The sequence below is a fragment of the Poromitra crassiceps genome (genome assembly GCF_964638095.1).
Source record: "Poromitra crassiceps genome assembly, chromosome: 3".
In the NCBI taxonomy this organism is placed as follows: Eukaryota; Metazoa; Chordata; class Actinopteri; order Beryciformes; family Melamphaidae; genus Poromitra; species Poromitra crassiceps.
Genome location: NC_139625.1, coordinates 28,320,718 through 28,346,791, shown reverse-complemented (window position 1 = coordinate 28,346,791; position 26,074 = coordinate 28,320,718). Strand labels below are relative to the sequence as shown.

Here is a 26,074-nt window from a genome sequence, read left to right as displayed (position 1 = left end):
TGTGTTGAGGCTGGGCTATCACAAGGTCTGCTGCCCCCTGGTGGTACACCGGAGAAAAAGTAAGGATGCATTGATTCACGTCAACTACTCTGTCAAAGCTCTACACACTGTAATCTCTGCTCTCGGTGGGAAACGGGCACAGGCCAGTCGCTAAAGCGTGAATGTGTAGAAAGACCCTCACACAACCGACCATCTGTCCCCCAGCATCGCTCCTTAACGTCCTGTGGCCAAAGACATAACAGTCACATTGTGCTGGAGTTCATGTGCCTAAGCGGGACATTTGATGTTTGCTCTGGTAATTCGACTTCTATTGGATGTTCTCTCTGTCCTTGTATACAGTGGGTTTACATAATCCTGCCATGTCAAAACTGGGGCACCCTCAGACTGCTTTGAACGATTCCACTTGAATTTCAGGTGGATTCAATGATGAAAGAGATCACATCTGAGTCTATATTACAGTACATCTTGTTCACACTGAGCCCTCTGTGTTGCTGCACAGATGCAGGTGCACAGCTGATGCTCTTTGGTCTACCTGGAGGCAATGCTTTGTCATGAACAGTGTAGCTGGAAAGATGCTGCCCTTGTTTTGTTTACTAACAGATTGTAAGAAGGTTCTGGAAATCTTAAAAAGCAGGTCACGTGTGTTGCAGAGAGAGTGTTTTGTCCGCCACTAGAGGGTGCAGGGCACCACAGAGTTTGCCACTGCCGCTTGGTTGAGGACTAGCAGATATCATGTTCATCATCAGGCTGTGCACTGCCACAGCAGTTGCCATGGCAACAGCGATGGGGGAGCGTGCTCAGGCTGGCTCAGAGAAATATATATATATATATATATATATTTGTGTGTCTTGTTATTGGCAGTGAGGCCTGTCAAGGTTGCAGTGAGCAGAAGGTGTGAGGAGGGGCTCTGCAGGGTGGGGGGCACCGAAGGGACAGGAGGACTAATGACTTGGGCAGCATCCAGATTCAGGTTAACCCTGCACTGAATGTTTAGGAATTGTTTTCTGCTAGATGCTGTCACCACGGAGACTGTACTGTCTGTCTCTGCTGCGCGGTGTAGGTTTGTTTGTGGGTCCATTTGCATTACAAATGATGCATTCTGGGGAGGTCAAACAGACATATATACCCACATGTCCTGAAGCCACTAAACAAGGAGCGTTGTGCTATACAGCACAGTGTCTAATCTGCATGAATTATTAAAGAACAAGCACTTAGGCTCTTCAATGCTCGGTGAGGCTTAGTTGAAGTAGCGATTTGAATCTCCGGCTACAAGCTTAAATAGTCTTCTGTGCTAATAAATAACAGTGCAGTTGAATGTTTGCCACATTTCCCGTGCGCAGCACATGGTCTTAACTGTAGCCATACAGAGTAGCCAGTAAAACATTGCTATTGCACCCTGCCTGCTGTGCAGCATGACAGAATTAATTATTCTGTTGCCAATTCTAACAGCAGACTATTGTATTCTTTCTGGTCATACAACTGTGGCATCAGAGCATATTATTATATGTTGTATATTACACTGCTTAACCTCATTTGATCACAGCCGGAGGGGCATGCTAGCAGGCATATGACAGTGCATCCGCCCGCTTTGGTGTCTCATCAAAGGATATGTGGGGTAACCCTTTCACTGCCTCTATGACCCCCCCCCCCCCCCCCCCCCCACGTTATTACCAGTCTATCCTGAGGCTCTGTTGGGACTTTTATTGTGAAAAAGAGCTTACCTCCCCTTTCAAGAAAAAGCTTCGTCCACAACCCCCCACCTGCCCCCAGGCTCTTAATCATTGCATGGATGGTTTGCTGCAGTAGCAACTGTGCTGTGGTGTTTACAATTCAACCACCCCCCCCCCCCCCCAACACACACACACACATACGCAGTTTCTCTCCTCCTCCTGTTCTAGCCAGCGCTGCTCCCTCCTCAGCATCAGTCTGTGTCCTCCACGAGCCGGCAGCACCTTGGAAACCTTAGCTCCCTCCCTCCCTTCCTCCCTCTCCGTCATCTCAGCCTCTCGCCCGCATCCTTCCCACCATTCATGCCTTTGTGGGATGAGTGAGTGAGTCAGTGCTGCTGAAGAGGGAGAGCAAGAAGCAAGCGGAGAAGATACAGAGAAAGAGAGAGAGAGAGAACCGGGGACAGAATTGATCACCAGCATGCAGGCCACTGCAGACGTGACCAAGAAGGAATGCTCCTGGAGCAGCTGGAGGGGCCAGGGTACTGATGTGTTTGCTGTGGTTTACGTGTGGGTTGTCTTGCTGTGTGCATTTTGGGCCGTGAGAGACGAGCTGTTGTCGCTGCATGTAGGTTAACAATGCGTGGCGGTGGGGGCGGGGGCGGGGGAATGTGTGTCTACGTGTGCGGATGCCTTGCATGTATACATTATTCACCTATTGTGCTGGTCTGTCACAGCGTTGGGGAAATTCAAACAACGCTGTTTACCTGCAGCGTCTTTCACACGGACACGCCCTGATGGCAGATCCTTTCTGCTGTGTGTGTGTGTGTGTGTGTGTGTGTGTGTGTGTGTGTGTGTGTGTGTGTGTGTGTGTGTGTGAGACAAAGAGGTGTGGGGGTGTTGCTTTAGACGATACATGTACACACACAGCCCACACGCTGTGAGGCGTCTGCTTTGTGTGCGCTGTTGAATCAAGGCGTGTCATCGCCCTCCCCGCCTTGCGGCCCTGCAGGGGAGCTGCTTTTAATATGGCCGACACTCTGAGTCTGTTTTTGTGTAGAGGCAGTCGGCGCTGACAGACTGTCTCCATGGTAACCAGGGCACACCCATGATGATGACATCAGCCCCTCTCTCCTCCGCGGCTGCCATGGCACCGTGCGGAGACTGGGCCCGAGAAGAGCATCCTCCTCCATCTGTCTGTTTCCATAGCATGGAGGGCTGCTTCACTGGCATAAAATGGCTCCCCTTCCTCCTCACTGCGGGGGTTTAAGTAGCTGCCACGGAAACGCAGTAGAATGGCGTGTTCGTTGTATCCCAACACGGGCCGAACAGTTGTTGATTTTCGGATGCAATATGATGACCCTCAATGACAAAAGCCACAGGACAATCACCTGACTCACCGGGCTTTGCTGTGGCCTAAATGCATGTCTGACACGGTATGACATCATAGCCTATCTGATGGAAAGCTGATTCACGCCACTTTATTCCTCAGCCGTCATTACGTTGATACAGTCGGCACACCAGAGGGTGAATCTGAGCACATCGCATCATTTTGCATGTTTAGCCATTCCCATTAAAAGCAAAGTGTGGGGTGATTTAACACAGATTCAATGCCTTTTAATAGTCATGTCTCTGAATGAAGGTTTTGACTATCAGCAGCGCAGCAGATCAGTTGAGCTTTTCAGCACAGTGAGTTTGCATGTTTGCTCATTCTGGCTGAAGGCCTGGATGCCTTCAGTTAATGGGGTCAGGCTAAACTAGATTCACTCCAAAAAAGGAGGAGGAGGGGAGGGGGGCATCATATCAGGAGGAGGGGAGGGGGGCATCATATCAGGAGGAGGGGAGGGGGGCATCATATCAGGAGGAGGGGGAGGGGGGCATCATATCAGGAGGAGGGGAGGGGGGCATCATATCAGGAGGAGGGGAGGGGGGCATCATATCAGGAGGAGGGGGGCATCATATCAGGAGGAGGGGAGGGGGGCATCATATCAGGAGGAGGGGAGGGGGGCATCATATCAGGAGGAGGGGGGCATCATATCAGGAGGAGGGGGGCATCATATCAGGAGGAGGGGAGGGGGGCATCATATCAGGAGGGGAGGGGCATCATATCAGGAGGAGGGGAGGGGGGCATCATATCAGGAGGGGAGGGGGGCATCATATCAGGAGGAGGGGGGCATCATATCAGGAGGAGGGGGGCATCATATCAGGAGGAGGGGGGCATCATATCAGGAGGAGGGGAGGGGGGCATCATATCAGGAGGAGGGGGGCATCATATCAGGAGGAGGGGGGCATCATATCAGGAGGAGGGGGGCATCATATCAGGAGGAGGGGAGGGGGGCATCATATCAGGAGGAGGGGAGGGGGGCATCATATCAGGAGGAGGGGAGGGGGGCATCATATCAGGAGGGGAGGGGGGCATCATATCAGGAGGAGGGGAGGGGGGCATCATATCAGGAGGGGAGGGGGGCATCATATCAGGAGGAGGGGGGCATCATATCAGGAGGAGGGGGGCATCATATCAGGAGGAGGGGAGGGGGGCATCATATCAGGAGGAGGGGGGCATCATATCGTCATGATCGGTGCTAAATATTTGCTCTGCGTGTGTTGAATATCAGAGATCTAGGATCATACCAGCAACCAGGGTTTGGCAGGCAGCATCTGTACTTCCTGTACGCTCTGATTCAACATCCTGTTGTTCTCTCTGTATGGGATTGAATTCCTCGCGGCCTCACTGAGCCAAAAAGCCATGTTGAGTCCTCGTCCACTTTCAAAAACAAAGCGAGTTTTCTGTGTACTGTAGGGCGTAGGCCATCGACAGGGACAACTGAATGACACCCTAGCTATCATCTAGTAACTAGATGATAGCTAGAATGTCGTTCAGTTGTCCCTAGTTTAAACCATTTGTTTAAACCAACTGCACTGAACAAAATTAAGCACTGAATTATATTTAACATGCACTGCTGAGGTTTAGATTTCCATATCAAACGCACTCAATTAGTCACCAGTCTCAATTAGGTGAAGCTTGTAATGTCTGACTCATATCAGTTCTTCACTCTTTCTACATGATTTTCTTCACTTGTTTACATCGACTTGACCACTGCTCTGGCCTGATGTCAAACTGGCCATTGTCCTTTCGTGTTCCACAATAAAGGGAGTGTCTGTCTGGGGTCCGTCGGGGTGTGGAGACACATTATGTGCTGCTGATTCCCCACATTCACAGCAAACGAGTCTCTCTGTTCCCAAAGGAGTGCTCTTGTCCCTCCCTCCCTCTTCCTCTCTCCGCCCCTCCCTTCCTGTCCGTCTCCATCTCTCGGTGAGCGGAGGGGAGAAAATGGAGCACGGTAACTATGGTAACTGCATCAGGCAGGTGCTGGGCTGCTCCTCGCTGCTGAAGCCTTTTAAATGAGCAGCTATGGCTCGCGTGACGGCCCTGAACAGCCAGCCATGTCCCTCCAGCCACACGACACGGCCTTTACACACAAGAGACTTATTCAAATGACTGCAGCAACGGACTCCAGTTTCTCCTTGTGAACGCTGACTCCCATCCACCATTTTGAATTGGATACACTGTCTTTATTTTAGTCCCTGCTTGGCAAGTCTTTGTCACTTGTCAGTGGGGCTGTGCTTAAAAGCCAGGGCATAAAAGAGCTCACAGAGAGAGGGTGTGTGTGTATGTTATGTGTGTGTGCTGGATCGCAATGTGGTTCTTTGGCAACTGCTCCCGTCAGCCCCCGCCCCTCCTCCTCAGCCCCCCCCCCCCCCCCGCTCAGGCGGATGCTGATTTGCTGGTGTGGCCGTGGCCCCTCCCCTCCTGTGCAGGGGGGGGGCGACTCCCCCTCCACTGCTCTCCTTTTGTCTGTGGATAAAGCAGCTGCCTCTTTCCCTGTCCAGCCATGGGAGCCGCAGGTCAGTAACGCTTCTACGCCACTACTAGATAAAGCTTTTCCGTGGCACACATCACAGCCGGGGCACGTTTTGCTGTCGCTGGTCAGTGCCCGTCTCTCCTGCAGAGCTGTCTGTCTGTCTGTCTCTGTCTGTCTGTCTGTCTCTGTCTGTCTGTCTCTGTCTCTGTCTGTCTGTCGGCTGTTCCAGCTGCTTCATCTACTACCTGTGCCTGCTTGTGTGTGTTCCTCTCACAGCATCTCTGTGTTTAAATCAGTGGAAGCATGAGCAGTTTGTCAGTGAGGATGGATGGCTTCTGTGGGGACTGGTCCTCTGACAGCGGCGTAGGGAGGGATGTTACAAAGGGCTGATGGAAGCAGAGCTACAGAGTCCACTCCCACACTGCTGGTGAATGAGTGGTGTCATTGATTTGGGAGGGGGGTGGGGGGGGGTGGGGGCAGATAGGTATTGCTATTGATAAGGGAGGGGCAATCTATAGTTTATTTTCCCTCCACCAGTATAGGAACAGTCAGTAGAGAGCAGAGATTTAAACAAGTGTCCTTTCACCACCCAGTTTTAGCGTGCCTGTTTAGCATCCACAGATGCCTTTTGGTAGAAAGTAAAGATGGCCGTCATCACTATGCTGTTCACAGCTCCCCAGCTAAAATTAGAGCAGGCAGGCGGACAGGCAGTAGGTCTCAGGGAGGAAGAGGAAGACACCCAAGGGAGCCGGCCGGCAGCGATTCACTCCTCTGCACGGGCACAAAACTCGCCGGAATGTAGCGGTTCTGCTCTCCTCCCTCCGTGACGCGCAGGATGCCCAGGTGTCAGTATCAACAGATGGGCGGCGAATCGGAACGACTGCTAAGACTGGCTGTGAGCTGCATGCATGGTGGCTGTGAGCTGCATGCATGGTGGCTGTGAGCTGCATGCATGGTGGCTGTGAGCTGCATGCATGGTGGCTGTGAGCTGCATGCATGGTGGGCCACCATGCATGGTGGCTGTGAGCTGCATGCATGGTGGCTGTGAGCTGCATGCATGGTGGGGGAGGCAGCTAGTCGAGCAGAGGTGAACCAACCGACTGACAGTTCTCATGGAAACAGGCCCGTGTTTCCAGCCAACACAGACTGCTGCCGGAGGAGCAGCATGTCAGCCACTGGAGCTGTAATGGTACACTGGGCTAATCCTTAGTTATCACATCTCCCTCTTTCGTCTTTGGAAGTGGCTTTGAATCATGGCTCTCACCTCCCAAAATAAACAGGGAACATTGTAGCTGAATGGAACATTCAAATTTTATGAAAATGGTTGGTAGCAGGATGTGCAAGAGCCTGGGTGCTTTATTGATATTGTACATTGTAGAGGCGAGTTACCACTGTGTTGTATGACTGTGAGGTGGTTAGGTTGAGAGTTACCACTGTGCTGTATGGCTGTGAGGTGGTTAGGCTGAGAGTTACCACTGTGTTGTATGACTGTGAGGTGGTTAGGTTGAGAGTTACCACTGTGTTGTATGGCTGTGAGGTGGTTAGGTTGAGAGTTACCACTGTGCTGTATGGCTGTGAGGTGGTTAGGTTGAGAGTTACCACTGTGTTGTATGGCTGTGAGGTGGTTAGGTTGAGTTACCACTGTGTTGTATGACTGTGAGGTGGTTAGGTTGAGAGTTACCACTGTGTTGTATGACTGTGAGGTGGTTAGGTTGAGTTACCACTGTGTTGTATGACTGTGAGGTGGTTAGGTTGAGAGTTACCACTGTGTTGTATGACTGTGAGGTGGTTAGGTTGAGAGTTACCACTGTGTTGTATGGCTGTGAGGTGGTTAGGTTGAGAGTTACCACTGTGTTGTATGGCTGTGAGGTGTTTAGGCTGAGAGTTACCACTGTGTTGTATGGCTGTGAGGTGGTTAGGTTGAGAGTTACCACTGTGTTGTATGACTGTGAGGTGGTTAGGTTGAGAGTTACCACTGTGTTGTATGGCTGTGAGGTGGTTAGGTTGAGAGTTACCACTGTGTTGTATGACTGTGAGGTGGTTAGGTTGAGAGTTACCACTGTGTTGTATGGCTGTGAGGTGGTTAGGTTGAGAGTTACCACTGTGTTGTATGACTGTGAGGTGGTTAGGTTGAGAGTTACACTGTGTTGTATGGCTCTTCTAAATTTCATCTCAAAAGACTACAGTAGTAAGAGCCCTCGTATAGACCAGCAAATTTTCATTAGGTAATCTGTGTCGGGCATTAAATTCGCCTTATTTCTGCACTTTGAAGTCACAGGTAGGGTCGCATGGGGCAACCTTATTATATCGGAAGCCTAGTTGCCCCAAATGTGAGCGGTTATTCTTGGCGAGAATCACAGAGTCCAGACGCATGCGCACTGGCATAATTTCGTCTTCTACAGACATTCTGCATTGCATTTTAGACAGACCCCGAACACGTGACAGCAAAGATAGTCAGAAAGATGGCAGATGTGACACATTGCTCAAATTGGCAACAACCTTTCAAAACAAATGCCCAAAAGGGTACAATCGGTGGAAACGTTTAACATGCACTAGCCCAGAACCTCAATTTATTTTTCCCAGCGGAATCACCAAATGATGCCAGTGCGCATGCATCTGGACTCTGTTTCCAGGCAACTCGGCGATTCTCGTCAATCTTTGTCTTTTAAAAGAATAACCGCTCACTTTTTGGCGCAACTAGGCTTCCGATATAATAAGGTTGCCCCATGCGACCCTACCTGTGACTTCAAAGTGCAGAAATAAGGTGAGTTTAATGCCCGACACAGATTAACTAACGACAAATGAATGGTCCATACGAGGGCTCTTACTACTGTAGTCTTTTGAGACGAAATTGAGAAGAACTTGAGGGCTAAGTCTCAATTCATGGGATATTTCAGTGAAGCATCGTCATCCTTCAACACCGACCAGCTACTTGCACTTGTCCGAACAGGTCACTTTGAGCTGTTATCTGTGAATTCTGCTGATAGTGCGTCTGTTTCTGCCACTGTCTTTACATGGCTATACTGTAGGTTATTCATTAATTCAGCCGTGTAAGCAGGCAGTGCAGGCCAGGTGTACCTTGGTTCTAGTAGCGTTGTGCAGGTCTGCTTGTATGTATGTGTTTCTGTATGTGTGAGACCAGACCAGGTGCTGCCCAACGACAAAAACTACACGTCAGATGCAGATAAGAAGTCGCACTGAGCTGGAGTGGAGTGTGCCACTTGCTTAACAAGTGCGAGTCCGCTATTATATTTTGGAAAGGTCGCACTATATATAGTGGTAAAGAAACCGAACTTACGAGTTCTCACTCTGACACCTTCACGCCATTTTGCAATTCCGCAGCAGCCCAATCAAACCTAGTGAAAAGCTGGGTTAGGAAGCTGGGCTAAAACGGGATCACGTGGCTGCCACGGCTCTCTGAGGACGGCGAGTTGTGAACAGCTTCCAGCTATTTGACCCAAATGTGTGATACGCAGCAGGAGCCTACTCCACTTTGAAAGTGATGGATGCCCAGGCCTACGTCTCGTCGGGTGGGGGGCGGGTTAGGTTGTGCTGTCATAGTGTCAATGTTGGGGCTATGGGTCGTAACCTTGCTGTCCTTGCTGCCCCTCCTCACAGCTATTGACCTGCTCTACTGGAGGAACCTGAAGCAGTCGGGGGCCGTGTTCGGCAGCGTGCTCCTGCTCCTCTTCTCCCTGACCCAGTTCAGCGTGGTCAGTGTTGGAGCCTACCTGGCCCTGGCAGCGCTCTCTGCCACCATCAGCTTCAGGATCTACAAATCTGTGCTTCAGGCTGTGCAGAAGACCGATGAGGGACATCCATTCAAGTGAGTACAGTACAGTACAGCACAGCACAGCACAGCGGAGGTCCAGTGATGAACACTCTGTGCCCCCCAGGAGAGTGTTTCTCATTGAAAGGCATACGGCTTTGACCTAATGAGGGTTTCACATTTCCATGAATCCACTTCTTCCCCCTCTGTTTCTGTCCCTGCATGTCTCATCAGATCCTACCTGGAGGTGGAGATCGCTCTGTCCCAGGATCAGATTAGCAAATATGCAGACAAAATCCTGCTGTACAGCAACACCTGTATGAAAGAGCTCCGCAGGCTGTTCCTGGTACAGGATCTGGTCGATTCGTTGAAGGTTCGACACACACACACACACACACACACACACACACACACACACACACACACACACACACACACACACACACACACACACACACACACACACACACACACACACACACACACACACACAGACAGTGTCACTGTATGTTTTTTATAATCAGCTAACTATGACACTTGGACCCTCAATGTACCTATCAACTAAAATGATCATTCATGCACATATCTCATAAAACTCTAAAATAGCAGATTTAGCTTTTTTTTAATGCCTCCGCCGGCGATAGACACTGCATGAAATAGGCCACGCCTATCACAGGGGAAAGAGCTCCATTCACTTCCATACACCAGTGTCATTTTCCTTGAATTAAGCATGGCTAAAAGCTGTTGTGTGGTGGGCTGCGCAGACAACAAATGTAAACTAGAACGACCGCAACGCGGACTTATGCCTCCGCCATTAGTTCATTCTTGAGTCCAAATCGCCATTTGAGGCAAATTGGAAGAAATTCCGTCAAGGCGCTCCTGTGATGTTGCGTTACAGAGCTTGGAAATTGGGTGTGTGAGGTCACAGTGACCTTGAACTTTGACCACCAAAATGTAATCAGTTCATCCTTGAGTCCAAGTGGACGCTTGAGGCAAATTCGAAGAAATTCCATCAAGACATTCCTGAGATATCGCGTTAACAAGCTTGAAAATGGCATTCGAGAAGTCACAGTGACCTTGACCTTTGATAACCAAAATGGAATCAGTTCATCCTTGTGTCCAAGTCGATGTTTGAGCCAAATCAGAAGAAATTCTATCAAGCCGTTCTTGAGATATTGCGTTAACCAACTTGGGAATGGTGTTCGTGAGGTCACAGTGACCTTGAAGTTTGACCACCAAAATGTAATCAGTTCATCCTTGAGGCCAAGTTAATGTTTGAGGCAAATTTAATGAAATTCCATCAAGGCATTCCTGAGATATGGTGTTAACATGCTTGAAAATGGCATTGGAGAGGTCACAGTGACCTTGACAGTTGATCACCAAAATGTAATCCATTCATCCTTGCGCCCAAGTCGACGTTTGAGCCGAATTGGCAGAAATTCCATCAAGCCGTTCTTGAGATATCGCTTTAACAAACTTGGGAATGGCATTCGTGAGGTGACAGTGACCTTGACCTTTGACCACGAAAATCTAATCAGTTCATCCTTGAGTCCAAGTCGATGTTTGAGACAAGTTTGATTAAACTTCGTCAAGGCATTCCTGAGATATCGCGTTAACAAGCTTGAAAATGGCGTTCGAGAGGTCACAGTGACCTTGACCTTTGACCACCAAAGTCTAATCAGATCATCCTTGAGTCTAAGTCGATGTTTGAGGCAAATTTGATGAAATTCCGTCAAGGCGTTCCTCAGATATCACGTTAACAAATATCGTACGGACGGATGTACGGACGGACAACCCGGATCCATAATGCCTCCGGCCTGGCTATCGCCGGCGGAGGCATGAAAATAGCCAATTAAAGTTTTCTTGTGATCTAGCTGTCAAGGAAGTATGTTGGAGTGTTCATCTTCCGTATATACATGTATGATCTTTGTGTGCAACACGTGACATAGGAGAACGCCAGGATTGGGGGGGGGGGGGGTTTGTTTTTCCCCGTTTTGGGCGTGGTTTCTGAATGATGACATGCTCCGCAGTGTCTCTATAGCCAGGCCGGAGGCATTAAGGATTCGGGTTGTCCATCTGTCCTTCCATCCGTCCGTACGTCCGTCTGATGTTCGTTAACGCGATATCTGATGAATGCCTTGACAGAATTTAATCAAATTTGCCTCAAACATCGACTTGGACTCAAGGATGAACCGATTAGATTTTGGTGGTCTAAGGTCAAAGTTCAAGGTCACTGTGACCTCACGAACGCCATTCCCAAGTTTGTTACCGCAATATCTCAGGAACGGCTTGATGGAATTTCTTCCAATTTGGCTCAAACGTTGACTTGGACACAAGGATGAACTGATTAGATTTTGGTAATCAAAGGTCAAGGTCACTGTAACCTCTCAAACGCCATTTTCAAGTTCATTAACGCGATATCTCAGGAACACCTTGATGGAATTTCTTCGAATTTCCTTCAAACGTCCACGTGGACTCAAGAATTAACTGATTAGATTTTAGTGGTCAAAGGTCAAAGTTCAATATCAGTGTGACCTCACGACCGTTCGTTTCATGCTCTACGCGATATCTCAGGAACGCCTTGATGGAATTTCATCAAATTTGCCTCAAACGTCCACTTGGACTCAAGGAGGAACTGGTTAGATTTTGGTGGTTAAAGGTCAAAGTTCAAGGTAACTGTGGCCTCACGAACCCCATTTCCAAGCTCTTTAACGTGATATCTCAGGAACGCCTTGACGGAATTTCTTCTAATTTGTCTCAAACGTCGACTTGGACTCAAGGATGAACCGACTCAAGGATGCAGTAATTCGATTTTGGTGGACAAAGGTCATTAGCCGCCAGAGTTTTTCAGAAAAAGTCAATAGCCACCGCCAGGGTTTTTAATCATTTTCATTCATTTTCCAAGACCCACAGAATATTTTCCAAAAGAATATCCCAAAAGAAAGAAGAGAGTCGCGACTTTCATATGGAAAAAAAACGTTTGATTCTTCATCCGTTCTTCAGTTATCGACACCTGAATGTACGTCGTTTTCACCAAAAACAGCAGTCTCTGACCAGAAAGCGGAGGAAATGGCATTTTCGTAAATGAAGTAATCTTCATGGCTCCTGACCCGAATAAATGCCTTTGATGGCGGATACTGGCGGTGTTACACTCAACTATGAATCCCATAATGATTTTGTTTCCCCTTCCGGTCAAACTCGCCCATGGGCACAGCTTTTACCGTAACACCGGTGTGAGAAAGATTCACCCCGCTCATTGAGAGGGAAGGCCGGGTCGCACGTTTGTCTTGCACGGGGGGACGACTGGTTGTCTGTGTAGGCTACTGTAATGCCATATCTCAGTAACACCTTGACGAAATTTCTTCACATTTGGCTCAAACGTCAAAGTCTGGACAGACATGCATGTCGACTGCTCACTTGTTGGCGGAGGCATATATCCGCGGTGCGGTCGTTCTAGTTTAATCATGGATACATACTAAGTCACACACCAGGTTATTGGGATTAGAACCTTGTCATGTTTTTCTGTTTCAGTTTGCTGTTCTGATGTGGCTGCTGACCTACGTGGGTGCTCTCTTCAACGGCCTGACACTGCTCATCCTAAGTGAGCCTCTCCCTGACTCCTTATCCATCTTTTACTCAGCTGCCAATTTCTACTGCAAACTTCCTACCATTTTGACTCACACACTCAGGCATTTCCCTTTCACCTCGTTATCTTTCTGCATCTGAAGTAAACCTCTCAAGACAGTGATATTCCCATTGCAAACAGCATACACATAAACAGAGCCCCCCCCCCCCCCGGATATGGGGAGAGTTGTAGACTAGCACAGGGGCTTTCAAATTCTGAAACTATGGGCCTCCCCTCAGACAAACCTTGGAAAATGTGCCTCCCCTTAGTTTACTTGGTTAGTTTTGCTAAATTCGTGGATGCCTGTGGGATCATGATTATCTTATTTGATCCCATAGATACTCAACAATTGAGCCAAGATAGCCTGATATTGCTGTTTGACACTTCAGACTACACTAAATACATAACAAGGTCTGTCTGAAGGCATTTATTTGTTTCTGCCTCTGGGAAAGTGGCAGAATTCTGTTATAACTTATTTGATAACTAATGTAATGTAAAGAGTTTTCACTGAGCCTCCCCTGAAACTGTTTGAAGCCCCCCCGGGGAGGCCCGCCTTCCACTTTGAAAACCTCTGGACTAGCACATGCTTCCTCCCAGTTCCCCTTCCCCCGGGAACAGGCACACCGACCGAGGCGCTAGTGCAGTGACCAGGACACATACCCACCAGCTTCCTACCCGCAGACACAGCCAATTGTGTCTGTAGGAACATCTGACCAAGCCCGAACCTCCGCTGCCGGGAATTGAACCCCGGTCTCTGCGGTGTTAGAGTGCTTTTACATACACTACCCAGACGCCTCCAACAGAGCCCTTTTATGTCAATCATTTATGAGACCAGGGCAGCATGTTCCCCATGTATTGACAAGATCAACGCAAACTTGTTTCATTACAACATATCGTTCATAATCCAAGAGGAAAATATGTTTTTGTTTGTTTCAGCTGATGTTATACTACATACAGCTTTGAGCAGGAAACAAACATCAAAGCTGATTCTATAAATGTGTTGGACAAGTTTAATGCACTGTCAAACATGTACAGTATCAATTGACTTTTCCTGTTTACTCTAGATAAGGGCAGTGGTTGGGCGGGGCTGGAGGCCCTGTTGACACAAGCATGTTTCTATTGTAGCATATTCCCACTGTAGGTCAGAATATTGTAACATGCCGCCTCTCTTTCTGCAGCTGTGGTTTCCATGTTCTCCATGCCTGTGGTCTATGAGAAACACCAGGTAGGAATTGCAGCTTCATATGCTCTATCCTGCATAATCTAGAGTCAATCCTGATGTGGAACATTTAATCCAACATGTGTTCTTCCCTTTCTTTGTGCTTTCAGGCACAGATTGACCAATACGTGGGACTAATACGGACCCAGGTCAACTCTGTGGTGGGGAAGTGAGTACTTGCTTTTCATTCATGTGCAGACACACTTGGGATAATCACAACTTGTGTCCCAACTATGGCGATAACACTTGTTTTCTCATTGCAGGATCCAAGCAAAGATCCCCGGGGCCAAGCGAAAGGAGGAGTAGACCTGTCACTCTGTCTCACCGTTAAGCTCGACAATCCAGTCCAGCTCAGAGGCAGGCAGCTCGCTTTGCTGTTGGAGAGCCCAGTGTCATCTGTGGGGCGTAGTGCTATGTCATCTTGGTGTTCTCTAGAAACCATCCACTGGAGAAGCCCTCACCCTGTCTATAGCAGTTAACACACTAACACACACACACACACAGTTACAGTAGTCACAAGTACATAATCCTGTTTCTAGGTAGACAAGTACACAACTCGAAACAAAAAAAGAAACAAGACTTTTTCTTCTTCTTTTGTGTTGCTTGTTATGAAGTGCATGACGTCAAGCCTTGGGTAAATATTTGATATCTTTTGTGCAGTTTTTAAATCACGCTACATTTTTGTTTTGCAGTGCTTACAACAAACTGTACGGTTTGGCACAAAAAAGCGAAATGCCCACAGAAGTGCTCTGCTGCCAATGTTAAATACTGCTTCATGTTTCTGAGTTAGCTGGTGGGGCTTCTCTCAGTATATGTCAATATATATAAATATCAAAAATGATTTTCTTTGGGTGTTTTCAAGCACAAAATAATTTGACAATATGCGTCTTAGATGTGGTAATTGTAGGGTTTTTGCTTTTGTATAACCATAAGGAACAATACACAAGCTCATGTTTTAGGTACTGGTGTTCGACTACTATGAAGACAAGGAGTATCTGGTGATATTTAGCTTGTTTGAATAACTGTCCAACTTTGTACTATGTTCAACTATACTCAATGTAGTTCTTAGACTCTGGACTCTTTAACTATTTGCACTTACAGTATGTATTTAATTACAAGAATAAGAAAAATAAATGTACCTTGATGTATAACATCTCCTCAGACTTACTGATAAGGGTTCACTGGTTGGGGAAGTTGAGCTTCTGTATGAGGCTAACTGAGGTGGCAACAGTTCATGGGAGTGAACAGCATGTGCAGTACAGAGCGGAAACCTTTCGCTGGTTGAGTTATAAATACATGCTATAAATACAAGCCAATTCTTACTGGCACAACCTTCACTTTAGGTGTGTGTGTCAGGCTGTGTGTGCTGTGACGAATTTAACTTGGCTCTCAGGTCACAATGAGACTTGCTTCCATGTTTGAATGGAGACTGACAAGACTTGTCTACTGCAAACACATATTTTTATTGACCCGCTGCTGAAGCAGTTACAGACAAGCTATACAGCAACATGAACATACTTTTGAACAAAGTTTAGCATTCTTAAAAGCAGCTAGAGGGAACTTGAAACCGGTTATGAAACAGTCTAAAAGTCTACTGATGCCTCACATCCTACACCAGCAAATGAGATCAACGAGGAGATCGGCGATTTCTAAATTATATCGTGTTTCTAAATGCCTCTGGTCAGGGTATCGCATAGTGTCCATCACATGTTACGTCCGTGTGAAACGGCTTGTAATTTTTGTTCCAGCCGGCAAATGAAGCAGTGACGTCAACCTTATGCAGTAAATAAAACAGCGGGGGGAGGCTCGCCGACTCCACGGCTCAGACAACACCGTACCGCTTTTGTGCGCCGCTAGAATAAACATAAAATGAAAGTTCCCCATAGCTGCTTTAACCTGTGAAAAACCAAAACTAAGGATGACTGCTAACAGAGGTGTATGACTGTGGATTGCTACTGAAAGCTGCAGTCCCATTTGAATGCAAACCAAAACAAATCTCTCAACCTAATCCAATTAAATTAAAGTCCAGAAAATGGCAGTATGCTTTTTAAGATTGGATTAAGTCATAAATAAAATAAAGACCACAATGGCTGCTCAGTTGTTGAGGAGAGTGACTGGATGTAGCTGGAAGAGAACACCTTTAGTCTTGCTATCTCCAGGCTGAACATCCATCTTCATAGTGGGATCCACCTGCAGTAAACACATACACACAAACAGAGTGATCATGCTTTGAAGTAAACAACACGCAGCAGGGGTAAGCTTCAAATGCAATTACCACAAATTACTGAACGAGCAATAATGTCCATCAGACCTGGTTCCATTTCTCTGGTTTCTCATAGAAAGCCTGCTCGACATTTTCTCTTGGTGGTGACTTTACAAACAGCCTGCAGATCACAAGGTAAAGAGGAGATCAATAACTGCCCACTTACATTCTTTGGGGATTTACAGTTATTATTGGTTTCAGTGCATGTGTTACCTGACGACGCGCTCTTGGCAGTCTTCCTGCAGGTGGGCGGTCCTGTCAGGCCCCAGATGCAGGGTGCCATTGGGCCCCTCACACGCCAGACGGTTTATGGCCAGTCGCAAGGCGTTGATCTGACAAGAAGGAAAACAGCATTATATTTTTTTATTAGTGTAGTAAAACTGTTTTCATAGAAAAGGTAAAGAACCCCGACTGCTGAATTGTTACCTCAGTGATGTCTTCAATGTCGAACTTGACATCGAAGGTGACCTCAATGTCGTGCTCCTTTAGGACGGTCTCCTGCGTGTGGCTGTTCCACCCCAAGCCACAGAGGGCGCCGGTGTAGCAGGTCCTCTCTGCGTTGGTGCTAAAGAAGAGAACAGATTATATCAACAAAGGTCTTTTGATGAAGTAGTAGGGCCTTTCTGAACTGGGGGATGAATGGTAAATATGTGCATCTGACTGACCGCAACTCCATCACAGGGGTGAAGAGCATGGTAATGAGTGCAGGCAGGCCGGGGATGTCTGGCATTAGCGTGGTCTCATTCAGCAGAATACGTGAACCTGCAATACAACCAAACACACACAGGGTTGGAGGTAATGGCCATTTAACCTTCATCATAGTGTTTATATCTATGACAAAGTGATCTGTCTGCTACCTGTACTGTTGACACACACAGATCCGGCCACCAGCATCCTCTGATGTTTGTTCTGAGGGTTTTCGTTCAGGGCAACAGAGTTGATGCTTCCCCTTTCGACGTTCACTGTCCTGGGAGGAGTGCACACTCATAAGCAAAGGAGGAAGAAGCCAAATGGTAACTTGCACTCTGACTTTAGTCTGAGGTCAGCAGACATGATGCTTACTTGTAGTGGATGACCTGGCTCAAACTGTGGAAGGCCATTTTATTAGGACTGTGAGGTCCATGCACATGAACCTGGGGGTATCAGAAGTGAGACAGCAGTGGGACATGGTATTTAACGGCACAATCATATCACAGGATGCATTCGTGCATATTTAATTAATTTTGATGAATAGGTGTTAAAAAGAAGAAGAAAAAAGCTGCCATTGTTCAGGTTACCAGACAGAATGGGTGTGGCTTTGTTTGTGAGCACCAGCTCACAAACTGAGCTACTGGAATGGCTCCATCTGCTGGAGAAGCTCAGACCAGCACAGTTCAGACATTATGCCATCATGTGGCGAGCCCCATTAAAGACACCAAAAAGAGGCCAGCCCTATTGCAAACTCCTCCCTGTCAGCCATGCTATTTTCTAAGCTAGAGACGCCTGGGGGTTTAAGGAATCTGAGTTTTGTTGTGAAAAACTCGATCAAAAGAGTTCTGAGTATACCAGATGTTTCTGTCCACACACCAATTTGTTTTAATCATTCTTTTCTAGCTCCATGGTCAGACAGAAACTACCATGTCTGGAGTGAGAAGGGGCTACTTTCCGTCATAGACCTATACATAGATGGTCATTTCGCATCTTTTGAACTTCTGAGGGGGAGATTTGAGTTGCCCAACACGCATTGGCTCAGATACCTACAAGTTAGACATTATGTTCGATCCAAGTTTCGTGACTTTGGTGTTCTCCCAAATGAACTTGCTTTTTTTGCTTTTTTGTTGAGTCCCCCTGACTCCAGGCACCTTATCTTATATGTTTTGTTGAGTCCCCCTGACTCCAGGCATATTATTTCTAGATTTGTGTATCTGTTTGATGGCTGTATCAGGGCGTCCACTGAGAGGATTAGAGAGGCATGGCAGGAGGAACTTGTGTTGATTTGTCTGAAATGATATGGGACAGGAGTTTGTCTGTGGTCCAACTCTGCTCAATCAACAGCAGACACCAGCTGATCCAATTTAAAGTCACTCACCGACTTCACTATTCCAAGTCTAGGTTGCACAGGATCTACCCTTCTGTATTACCACCAGGGATTCCGTTAGCCGGTATTTGTTGCCGTGGGCCGGCAAATTAAAAGGTCACCGGCTCAAGTGGCCGGTTGTGAATATGCCAAATAAATAAATTCCTTATATAAAATAGCCTAATGTTGCCAATAAGCTACAACTTAAATAGAGACTTACACAATATTTTTTCCGCTGTTATGTTGAGTGTTTGTGAAAAAGAAAAATATAGCAGATGCTTTCTTTACTGTAGAGCGCCGCTCAAAAGCCGCACATGCAGCATCACCTTCCAGCGCTGGACCCGCTGTGACTTGAGGAGGAAACCCAAATATCAAAACAGACAGGCCAGTAATTTTTTTTTATCTATCGTGCAACGACAAGTACTTCAGCCGAGGCCAGCAAGACGGCAGGAAAGCGTCAAGCACCTGCTATTCTTCCTCAAGAAACAGAAGCGTGCCTGCCACCGTCAAAAGCGAAAGAGTCTGAGACCCGACGTAGGCTGTTAATTTAGCAGAGGTAAAAAGCCTTTTTACCTACGTCTGGTGAATCACTCAAACAATCAATCGCTCGCGCTTGTTGCCCGACGCTCGTATGATGAGATGATATGAATCAAAATGCTTACCACAAATAAAGCCAAATGGGAGCCGGGAACAAGTGCAGGAGAGTTGACGCAGGTGCCAGGTGTGGAGTGGGAGAGATTAAGGTGCGTAGCCTATTGCTGGAGATTCAAGTTGTGCGCTGTCTGCACTGACACTGTCGCACTTATTACTTTTAGCTAACGCTATGTTGTTTTTTCATCAAGGCAATGTCCAGAAGATATGGGTTAATGAGAGTCTGCAAATGCAGATAGATAGGCTACAGTAGGAGCATGCATGTTGTCTGTTTCAATAACGAAAGCGGCCTTACCGAGAACGACGTGCCGACCAATTAAATATTCTTGCTGCAAAATCGGCCTCTTAATGACAACACTGGAATAAAGATGATCGACTATAGAGGCTATAAAGAATAGACTATAGAGAAATAAATGGATTCAAAACGTTTATTTGGGAAACAATTATTTTATAGATAGCATCCTTTTTTTTATAGTGGCCGGTAAATATTCGATATAGCCGGAATTCTGGAACGTTACCGGCTGCATTGGCCGTCTGGAAAAATGCCTAGTGGAATCCCTGCTCACCACTATGTAATAGGTGTCATGTGCTAGAGGGTACACTGTCACACGCTCTTTGGTTTTGCTCTTCACTATCCGGATTCTGGACCAAAATATTTGACTGGTACTCTAAGGCTTATAAAATAACCCTTCAGCCGGAGGCGGAGCTTGCCATCTTCGGCTGTTCTGAATTTTCAGCTTGCCATCTTCGGCTGTTCTGAATCTTCTCTGCTCCTCCCTATGGCTGTGAAGCAATCTGACACAGAGGACGACTGTCGCCAAGATACTTATTCTGAAGGAGTGGAAGTCCCACTCTCCACCTTCTTTTCAGCTGTGGCTGGTGGACATGATTTCGGTTGTGCGTATGGAGAGACTCAGGTTCCTGAGGACCAACTAACTTAGGAAGTTCTCAACTATTTGGGACCCATTCCTGGCCTACTTTGACGAGGTTAGAAATGACAAATAACTGGCCCAGCTAATTTCTCATGGACTCCTTGCACGGGATTTTATGTACAGCATTTCTTACAAGCACTTAAGCACCGTATGCGGCTGGCAGCACCATATTGTAATGTTGGTATGTTTTGTGTGTCTGAGTTTGCTTTGATTTTGTTCTGAAAATTGAAAAATAAAATAGGGGGGGGGGGGGGGGACACCAAAAAGGCCCTAATGATTTGTGAGCTAGTGAATTATAAAATGGACTGTAGGCTGCAGTGTGTCTTGCCTTGGTCTTGGGACAGGACTGAGAGCTCTTGGAGAAGTAGGCGAGCAGGCTGTCCATGAGCTGCTTCTCCTCCAGCTTGCGGTCCTTCCAGGAGCTGCTGGTGGCATTGGGGACATATGTGCCTTTCTCCATGTCCTTGTACAGGGACACCAGCACATCATGGCTTTGCTGCAAGAGGAGCACACAAACATCAGGGATCCAGACTGTGAAGGGCATTGACAGATCTACAATAGGTTTTCACCATGTCATAGTTGAATGTTTGTGTCTTCACTACATCCTCAGGGTTTCCCACAGTGCTTTATAGTGAAGGTGGGATGCCTTAACTTGACAAAAAAAAAACATTCTATAATTCATGCTTTTATTTTCATTGAGAGCAAGGCAATGTTGATCAGTGTCCAAGTGCAACATCTGCTGTGGAAATGTGGCATTGCAACCACTGAGTGTTAAGTGTAAGTAGTGCAGTTAGAACACACACAATGCCACAATATCAGCAGGACCTGTCTAAAATGTTAGTAGTAGCAAGTACGATAAATATCTCAAATTATTTATTTTGTGCCTTTACAAACCACGACTTTGGCTCTACCTTATTCTTTGAAAAAGTCATGGTATCTGAATGGTAGCCTTCATTAGCCTCCCAAGTAATGCCTACCCCACACTACAGGATAATTTGCAAGATTATGGTCAAGATTCCCCCCTCCCGATTTTCTCGGGGGTGCTCCCGATTTGAAGCGCGTCGGGCAGATAATCTTCCCAAAAGATCCTGTAGTGTGTGGGGTTCAAAGATTCACAATCGGGAAGACTGCCTCTTCCCGATTGTGAATCGTGCATATCTAACATGTTAGATATTTACAACCCGACAGGCGATTGCATCTTGAGCAGAGAGCCAGTAGTAGCTGCGTTTCCATTACAGTTTTTCGCAAAATAATCTGGTCCGCCCGCAGCCCCGCACAGAAACAAAGAACGAGGAAATTGTCCTCGAGGTGAAATACCCGTGCGTCTTTGAACGGGACGGAAAACTAATGCTATACTGCAAAGCATGTAGCCTACACGGAAAAGTGAGTCAAATCAGCAGACGCGCCCCTCCACAAGGCACCTGTGCAGACGGTTTTCGCCTGGCCGTGCACAGTAGGCCTACACCCCGAATGGACGCGGCTGTCCGCGCAAATATTAGTTAAACAAATCCTTTCAGTGCAAATGCATTATAAAAACAAAAAATAAGATTTGTTTAGAAAACGAAATGACACAAATGTATTATTATTATTATTATTATTATCATTATTACTACTACTACACCCGGTGCGCACACTGAATAGGCATTTTAAAAGTTAACGTCGAGCCCTGCTTCCAAGGTGAATCTTCTGCATAATCTTCTAGTGTGTGGGGTTGCGTTTGAACAGACGCGATTGTGTGTGTGTCCCAAGATTGAAATGTTAAAAAATCGGCTCTCTCTGTCCTGTAGTGTGTGGGGTCTCAAGATTTTTATAATCTTCAAGGATTTGAAAATCCTGTAGTGTGGGGTAGGCATAAGCTGCTAAGAATCGTTCTTGTCAAACATGTTATTCATTTTGTTTAGTTTAATCCTCTATCATCCTGATACATTCGCTGTGGTAAACTTGACCTTTCCACCCTTACTACCTTGGAATCATAGCTCTCCTCAGCCTTCACGGCATGTCCCTCCTCCACCAAGATATCTGTCACGCTGCTGTTTGTCGTCTCGGTGTTGTTGAGCAGCTCCACACGCATGACACCATGAAGGATGGAGTACAGCGACACAATGAGCGAACGACCCTTCACCAACGTGATGAAGCGGTCACGGGCGCGGCTGCTCCACTGGTGCCCCAGGATCATGGACTGAGCTGAGGGGCGCATGCTGGCAAGACAGAACTCCTGTGCCTGGGACCACAAGTAGCGTTTAACTGTGTGCGTTACTGTCAACTCACATTTCTGGGAGTGGAATAACTTTGTGTAACTTATGTATACAACCTTGCCATATGAAGTATTGCTACCTGGAATGGGTGTGACGTGAGGTCAGAAGGGAGCTCCTTAAGGCTGCTGCAGAGCACCAGCGTTGTGTTGCCAAAGTCCATAAAGAACACCTGCAAGAAGACAGGAAACATACTATTCACTGGTCCATCATGTAAGACAGGAAACATACTATTCACTGGTCCATCATGTATGACAGGAAACATACTATAGACCTTATTCAATAACCCCGGACGGCGCCATATTGATGACAAACCACAGCCGTAACGTAGTCTGGCCAAGCGTATAGCAACAGTTATGGATTCGTCAAAGAGAAGTGATGAAAAAATAAGTTTGGTCGAAGGTGCGGACCCCTATAAAAAACTGACTTAGAGTAAATATAACTCATTATATTGCCAGGTATAACGTACCGGACATTGTGAATAGACAGCATTGGCATAGGCTACACATCTCAGGAGCTGAAGGCTTTCAAATCGCTTGAGTCCTAGCGTTATAACTATTTCATCTGTGGCAATTGGTCTGACATTTTTACTTTTGTGCCACCAACAACATCATCATCATCATCATCAAACATTGTCATGACAGCAAAGGTAAATAACCTTAACGTTAAATGTTTGTTTGATCTGACGCTTGCTTGCATGAGCCCAATGTTTGCTACTAACGTTAGCCTCTAGTCTCTTTCCCTTCACGTTTGTGGACACGACAGTAGCTAGTAGCTAACACATGGGCCTTTATTTGCTGCTATTACTACAGCCGTGTATTATTACACAGCACACTCTTGCTGTTGTGAAATAGCTCCTGACGCAGTAAAAACGGCATTAAATAGGCTAGTAAGTAACGCTGGCTAGCGTCCTAAGCTATGACAGCTGTCAGTCACTTTTAAACAGCACGCTGCGGAATGTCAACAATATGGCGGCAGTGGGCGTGCCCGTACGTGAGTGACTCAATCGAATAAGGTCTATTCACTGGTCCATCATGTATGACAGGAACATACTATTTACTAATCCATCATGTAGGTTCCACAACTACAACACAGTCATCTCTGTCATTAACAGTGATTGAGCTATTTTCTCATTTACATCTTAGCCATTTAGTTGACAGATGACACAGAGTGCAATAGTAGAATAAGATCAACACTACTAGCAACCAACTGTAAGGAGTGCACATGTGAAAGCGTGTGTTCATGTAAGCGACAGGTGCTAAGAAAACAAAATGAGAAATCAGAGAAGACAATTCTTCAATTCAAAAGATTTTTTTAAGAGAACACAGGGGAGCCGTGAAGTACACTTGACAAAATGAGTTTTCGATGTGTGAGCGATGTGACAAAATGAGTTTTCTATGTGTGAGCGATGTGACAGAATGAGTTTTCTATGTGTGAGCGATGTGACAGAATGAGTTTTCTATGTGTGAGCGATGTGACAAAATGAGTTTTCTATGTGTGAGCGATGTGACAAAATGAGTTTTCTATGTGTGAGCGATGTGACAAAATGAGTTTTCTATGTGTGAGCGATGTGACAAAATGAGTTTTCTATGTGTGAGCGATGTGACAGAATGAGTTTTCTATGTGTGAGCGATGTGACAGAATGAGTTTTCTATGTGTGAGCGATGTGACAAAATGAGTTTTCTATGTGTGAGCGATGTGACAGAATGAGTTTTCTATGTGTGAGCGATGTGACAGAATGAGTTTTCTATGTGTGAGCGATGTGACAAAATGAGTTTTCTATGTGTGAGCGATGTGACAAAATGAGTTTTCTATGTGTGAGCGATGTGACAGAATGAGTTTTCTATGTGTGAGCGATGTGACAAAATGAGTTTTCTATGTGTGAGCGATGTGACAGAATGAGTTTTCTATGTGTGAGCGATGTGACAAAATGAGTTTTCTATGTGTGAGCGATGTGACAAAATGAGTTTTCTATGTGTGAGCGATGTGACAGAATGAGTTTTCTATGTGTGAGCGATGTGACAAAATGAGTTTTCTATGTGTGAGCGATGTGACAAAATGAGTTTTCTATGTGTGAGCGATGTGACAGAATGAGTTTTCTATGTGTGAGCGATGTGACAGAATGAGTTTTCTATGTGTGAGCGATGTGACAAAATGAGTTTTCTATGTGTGAGCGATGTGACAGAATGAGTTTTCTATGTGTGAGCGATGTGACAGAATGAGTTTTCTATGTGTGAGCGATGTGCACCTCCACTGAGTTGTCACGCAAGTGCAGGATCTTGGCACGGTAGTAGAGGCACCGCTCATTGCTCTCAGAGTAGGGAGCCAGACACAGCAGGTTGGGGTAGAGGGACACGGTAACAGGAAGCAGATCACGCATGTTAATCTCTGCTGTCACATGACGCTGCCGCTCCATGCTGGCCTCGTCTGCCTGGAAGCCCCAGAAGTGACCCACCTCCACCACCTGGAGCACAGAGCCAAATGAGAGAAGATGCATCCTTAATGGCTTCAGAAGTTCAGTCACAACCTCTTAGAACTTTAAAACCCAAAATGAAGCTTTAATATAAGATGCAGCAACCACACACACACACCCACCCACACCCACACATTTAACCTGCATTTCTCATTCTGTAAAAGTTGACACAACTCCTCTGAAATTTAGTTAGATCAAGTTAGAGCTGGAATACTGACATCTGTGATGCTGACGACAAACAAGCGGGTGGGAGGCAGGCTGTCTGGGTCAATGGTGCTGCTCAGCACTCCCACTGGGCTGACGGAATGGTTCTGGAAGTCCACATTCACCCTACACAGTAAAAGCACAGAGGGTCAGGGCTTTAACATTTCTCCTTGTAGTCTTTAAAATAAAAGTTGTAGACAGCTGGGAAGCTTTGAACAGCTGTAATAAACCTTGTTTATTTTTGCAATTGCCAAATAAAACTGTTGCTCATGGAATCAAATCAGATTTGTAGGGAAACAAGGAACGACACAAATCTGATTGGCTGTGGATGGACAAATCTGATTGGCTATGGATGGACAAATCTGATTGGCTGTGGATGGACAATGACAGCAAAAAGTTCAGCTGTGGCCAACTTTTCTCAGCCAACAAAGCTTGTTGGCTCTTCATACATTGGCCACGTTTCTCTGCTCGCTCACCATTACAGGAAATTAATGGACTTCTGCTGATTTGTTGATCATGTGGCTCGCAATGTAAATGCACAGTCAGAGCCCTTTTATAAAGTGCAGACATTTTCTCCCATGAATGTGCCGTGTATGTTTAAAAGAAACTGATCCCTCCCACCCCGGGCACAAACTCTTGGAAATACTCCCCCTCAGCAAGAGACTGAGGTCTGTCAAGACCAAAACCTCTCGCCACAACAACAGCTTCTTCCCAACTGCCATCGGCCTCATCAACAAGGCCTGAAAGCCCCCCCTACCAGCCTGTATTTGGTCCTAAAGTCCGAACTATCAAAAAAAATGCTTTCACACTGCAAGCGAACTGCAGTTTGATCCAGACCGAGACCACCTATTTTCCTCGGACCAAGGTTCGGCTGTTTGGTCGGGACCGTGGTCCAGCGGTCATTTTGGTTCGGATCAAACTGAAAAGTCCAAAAGTCCGGACCAAACGGGGTAGGTGTGAAAGCGCCCTAAGTATCACTGTTAGAGGAAAGTTAATAGGTCAGAACAGACAGTATGCTGGGTCATTGTTCTAATGGCTGTGTGCCAATGTCACCCCGTCTCCCAGTGATGAAGCTGGAGCTGTCTCTGCCTACAACTATC

The 26,074-nt window shown here is 46.6% G+C and overlaps 2 protein-coding genes across 3 annotated transcripts in view; one reads left to right on the top strand and one right to left on the bottom strand.

Annotated features, from left to right (window-relative positions):
- Positions 1-15,310, top strand: part of rtn1a (reticulon 1a) — a gene marked incomplete at its 5' end in the record, with an annotated part of 33,610 nt that extends 18,300 nt beyond the window's left edge. The window contains 7 exons of one of the 2 annotated variants that reach the window (XM_083633627.1): positions 5,538-5,573; positions 9,149-9,356; positions 9,534-9,672; positions 12,831-12,900; positions 14,103-14,149; positions 14,254-14,312; positions 14,407-15,310. In XM_083633627.1, coding sequence (XP_083489753.1) covers positions 5,561-5,573; positions 9,149-9,356; positions 9,534-9,672; positions 12,831-12,900; positions 14,103-14,149; positions 14,254-14,312; positions 14,407-14,449 — 579 coding nt within the window. In that variant the 3' untranslated portion in view covers positions 14,450-15,310. Of the gene's footprint in view, positions 1-5,537; positions 5,574-9,148; positions 9,357-9,533; positions 9,673-12,830; positions 12,901-14,102; positions 14,150-14,253; positions 14,313-14,406 lie in introns of those variants that run through there. The other variant, XM_083633626.1, reaches the window with a different exon arrangement.
- Positions 15,311-16,237: 927 nt separating this feature from the next.
- tdrd9 (tudor domain containing 9) overlaps positions 16,238-26,074 on the bottom strand; it is a gene marked incomplete at both ends in the record, with an annotated part of 51,049 nt that continues 41,212 nt past the window's right edge. The window contains 12 exons of the mRNA XM_083632979.1: positions 16,238-16,333; positions 16,455-16,527; positions 16,620-16,738; positions 16,833-16,971; positions 17,072-17,168; positions 17,264-17,373; positions 17,469-17,539; positions 20,374-20,541; positions 22,009-22,266; positions 22,380-22,469; positions 24,546-24,761; positions 24,989-25,100. Of these exons, the coding sequence (XP_083489105.1) occupies positions 16,238-16,333; positions 16,455-16,527; positions 16,620-16,738; positions 16,833-16,971; positions 17,072-17,168; positions 17,264-17,373; positions 17,469-17,539; positions 20,374-20,541; positions 22,009-22,266; positions 22,380-22,469; positions 24,546-24,761; positions 24,989-25,100 (1,549 nt within the window). The remainder of the gene's footprint in view (positions 16,334-16,454; positions 16,528-16,619; positions 16,739-16,832; positions 16,972-17,071; positions 17,169-17,263; positions 17,374-17,468; positions 17,540-20,373; positions 20,542-22,008; positions 22,267-22,379; positions 22,470-24,545; positions 24,762-24,988; positions 25,101-26,074) is intronic.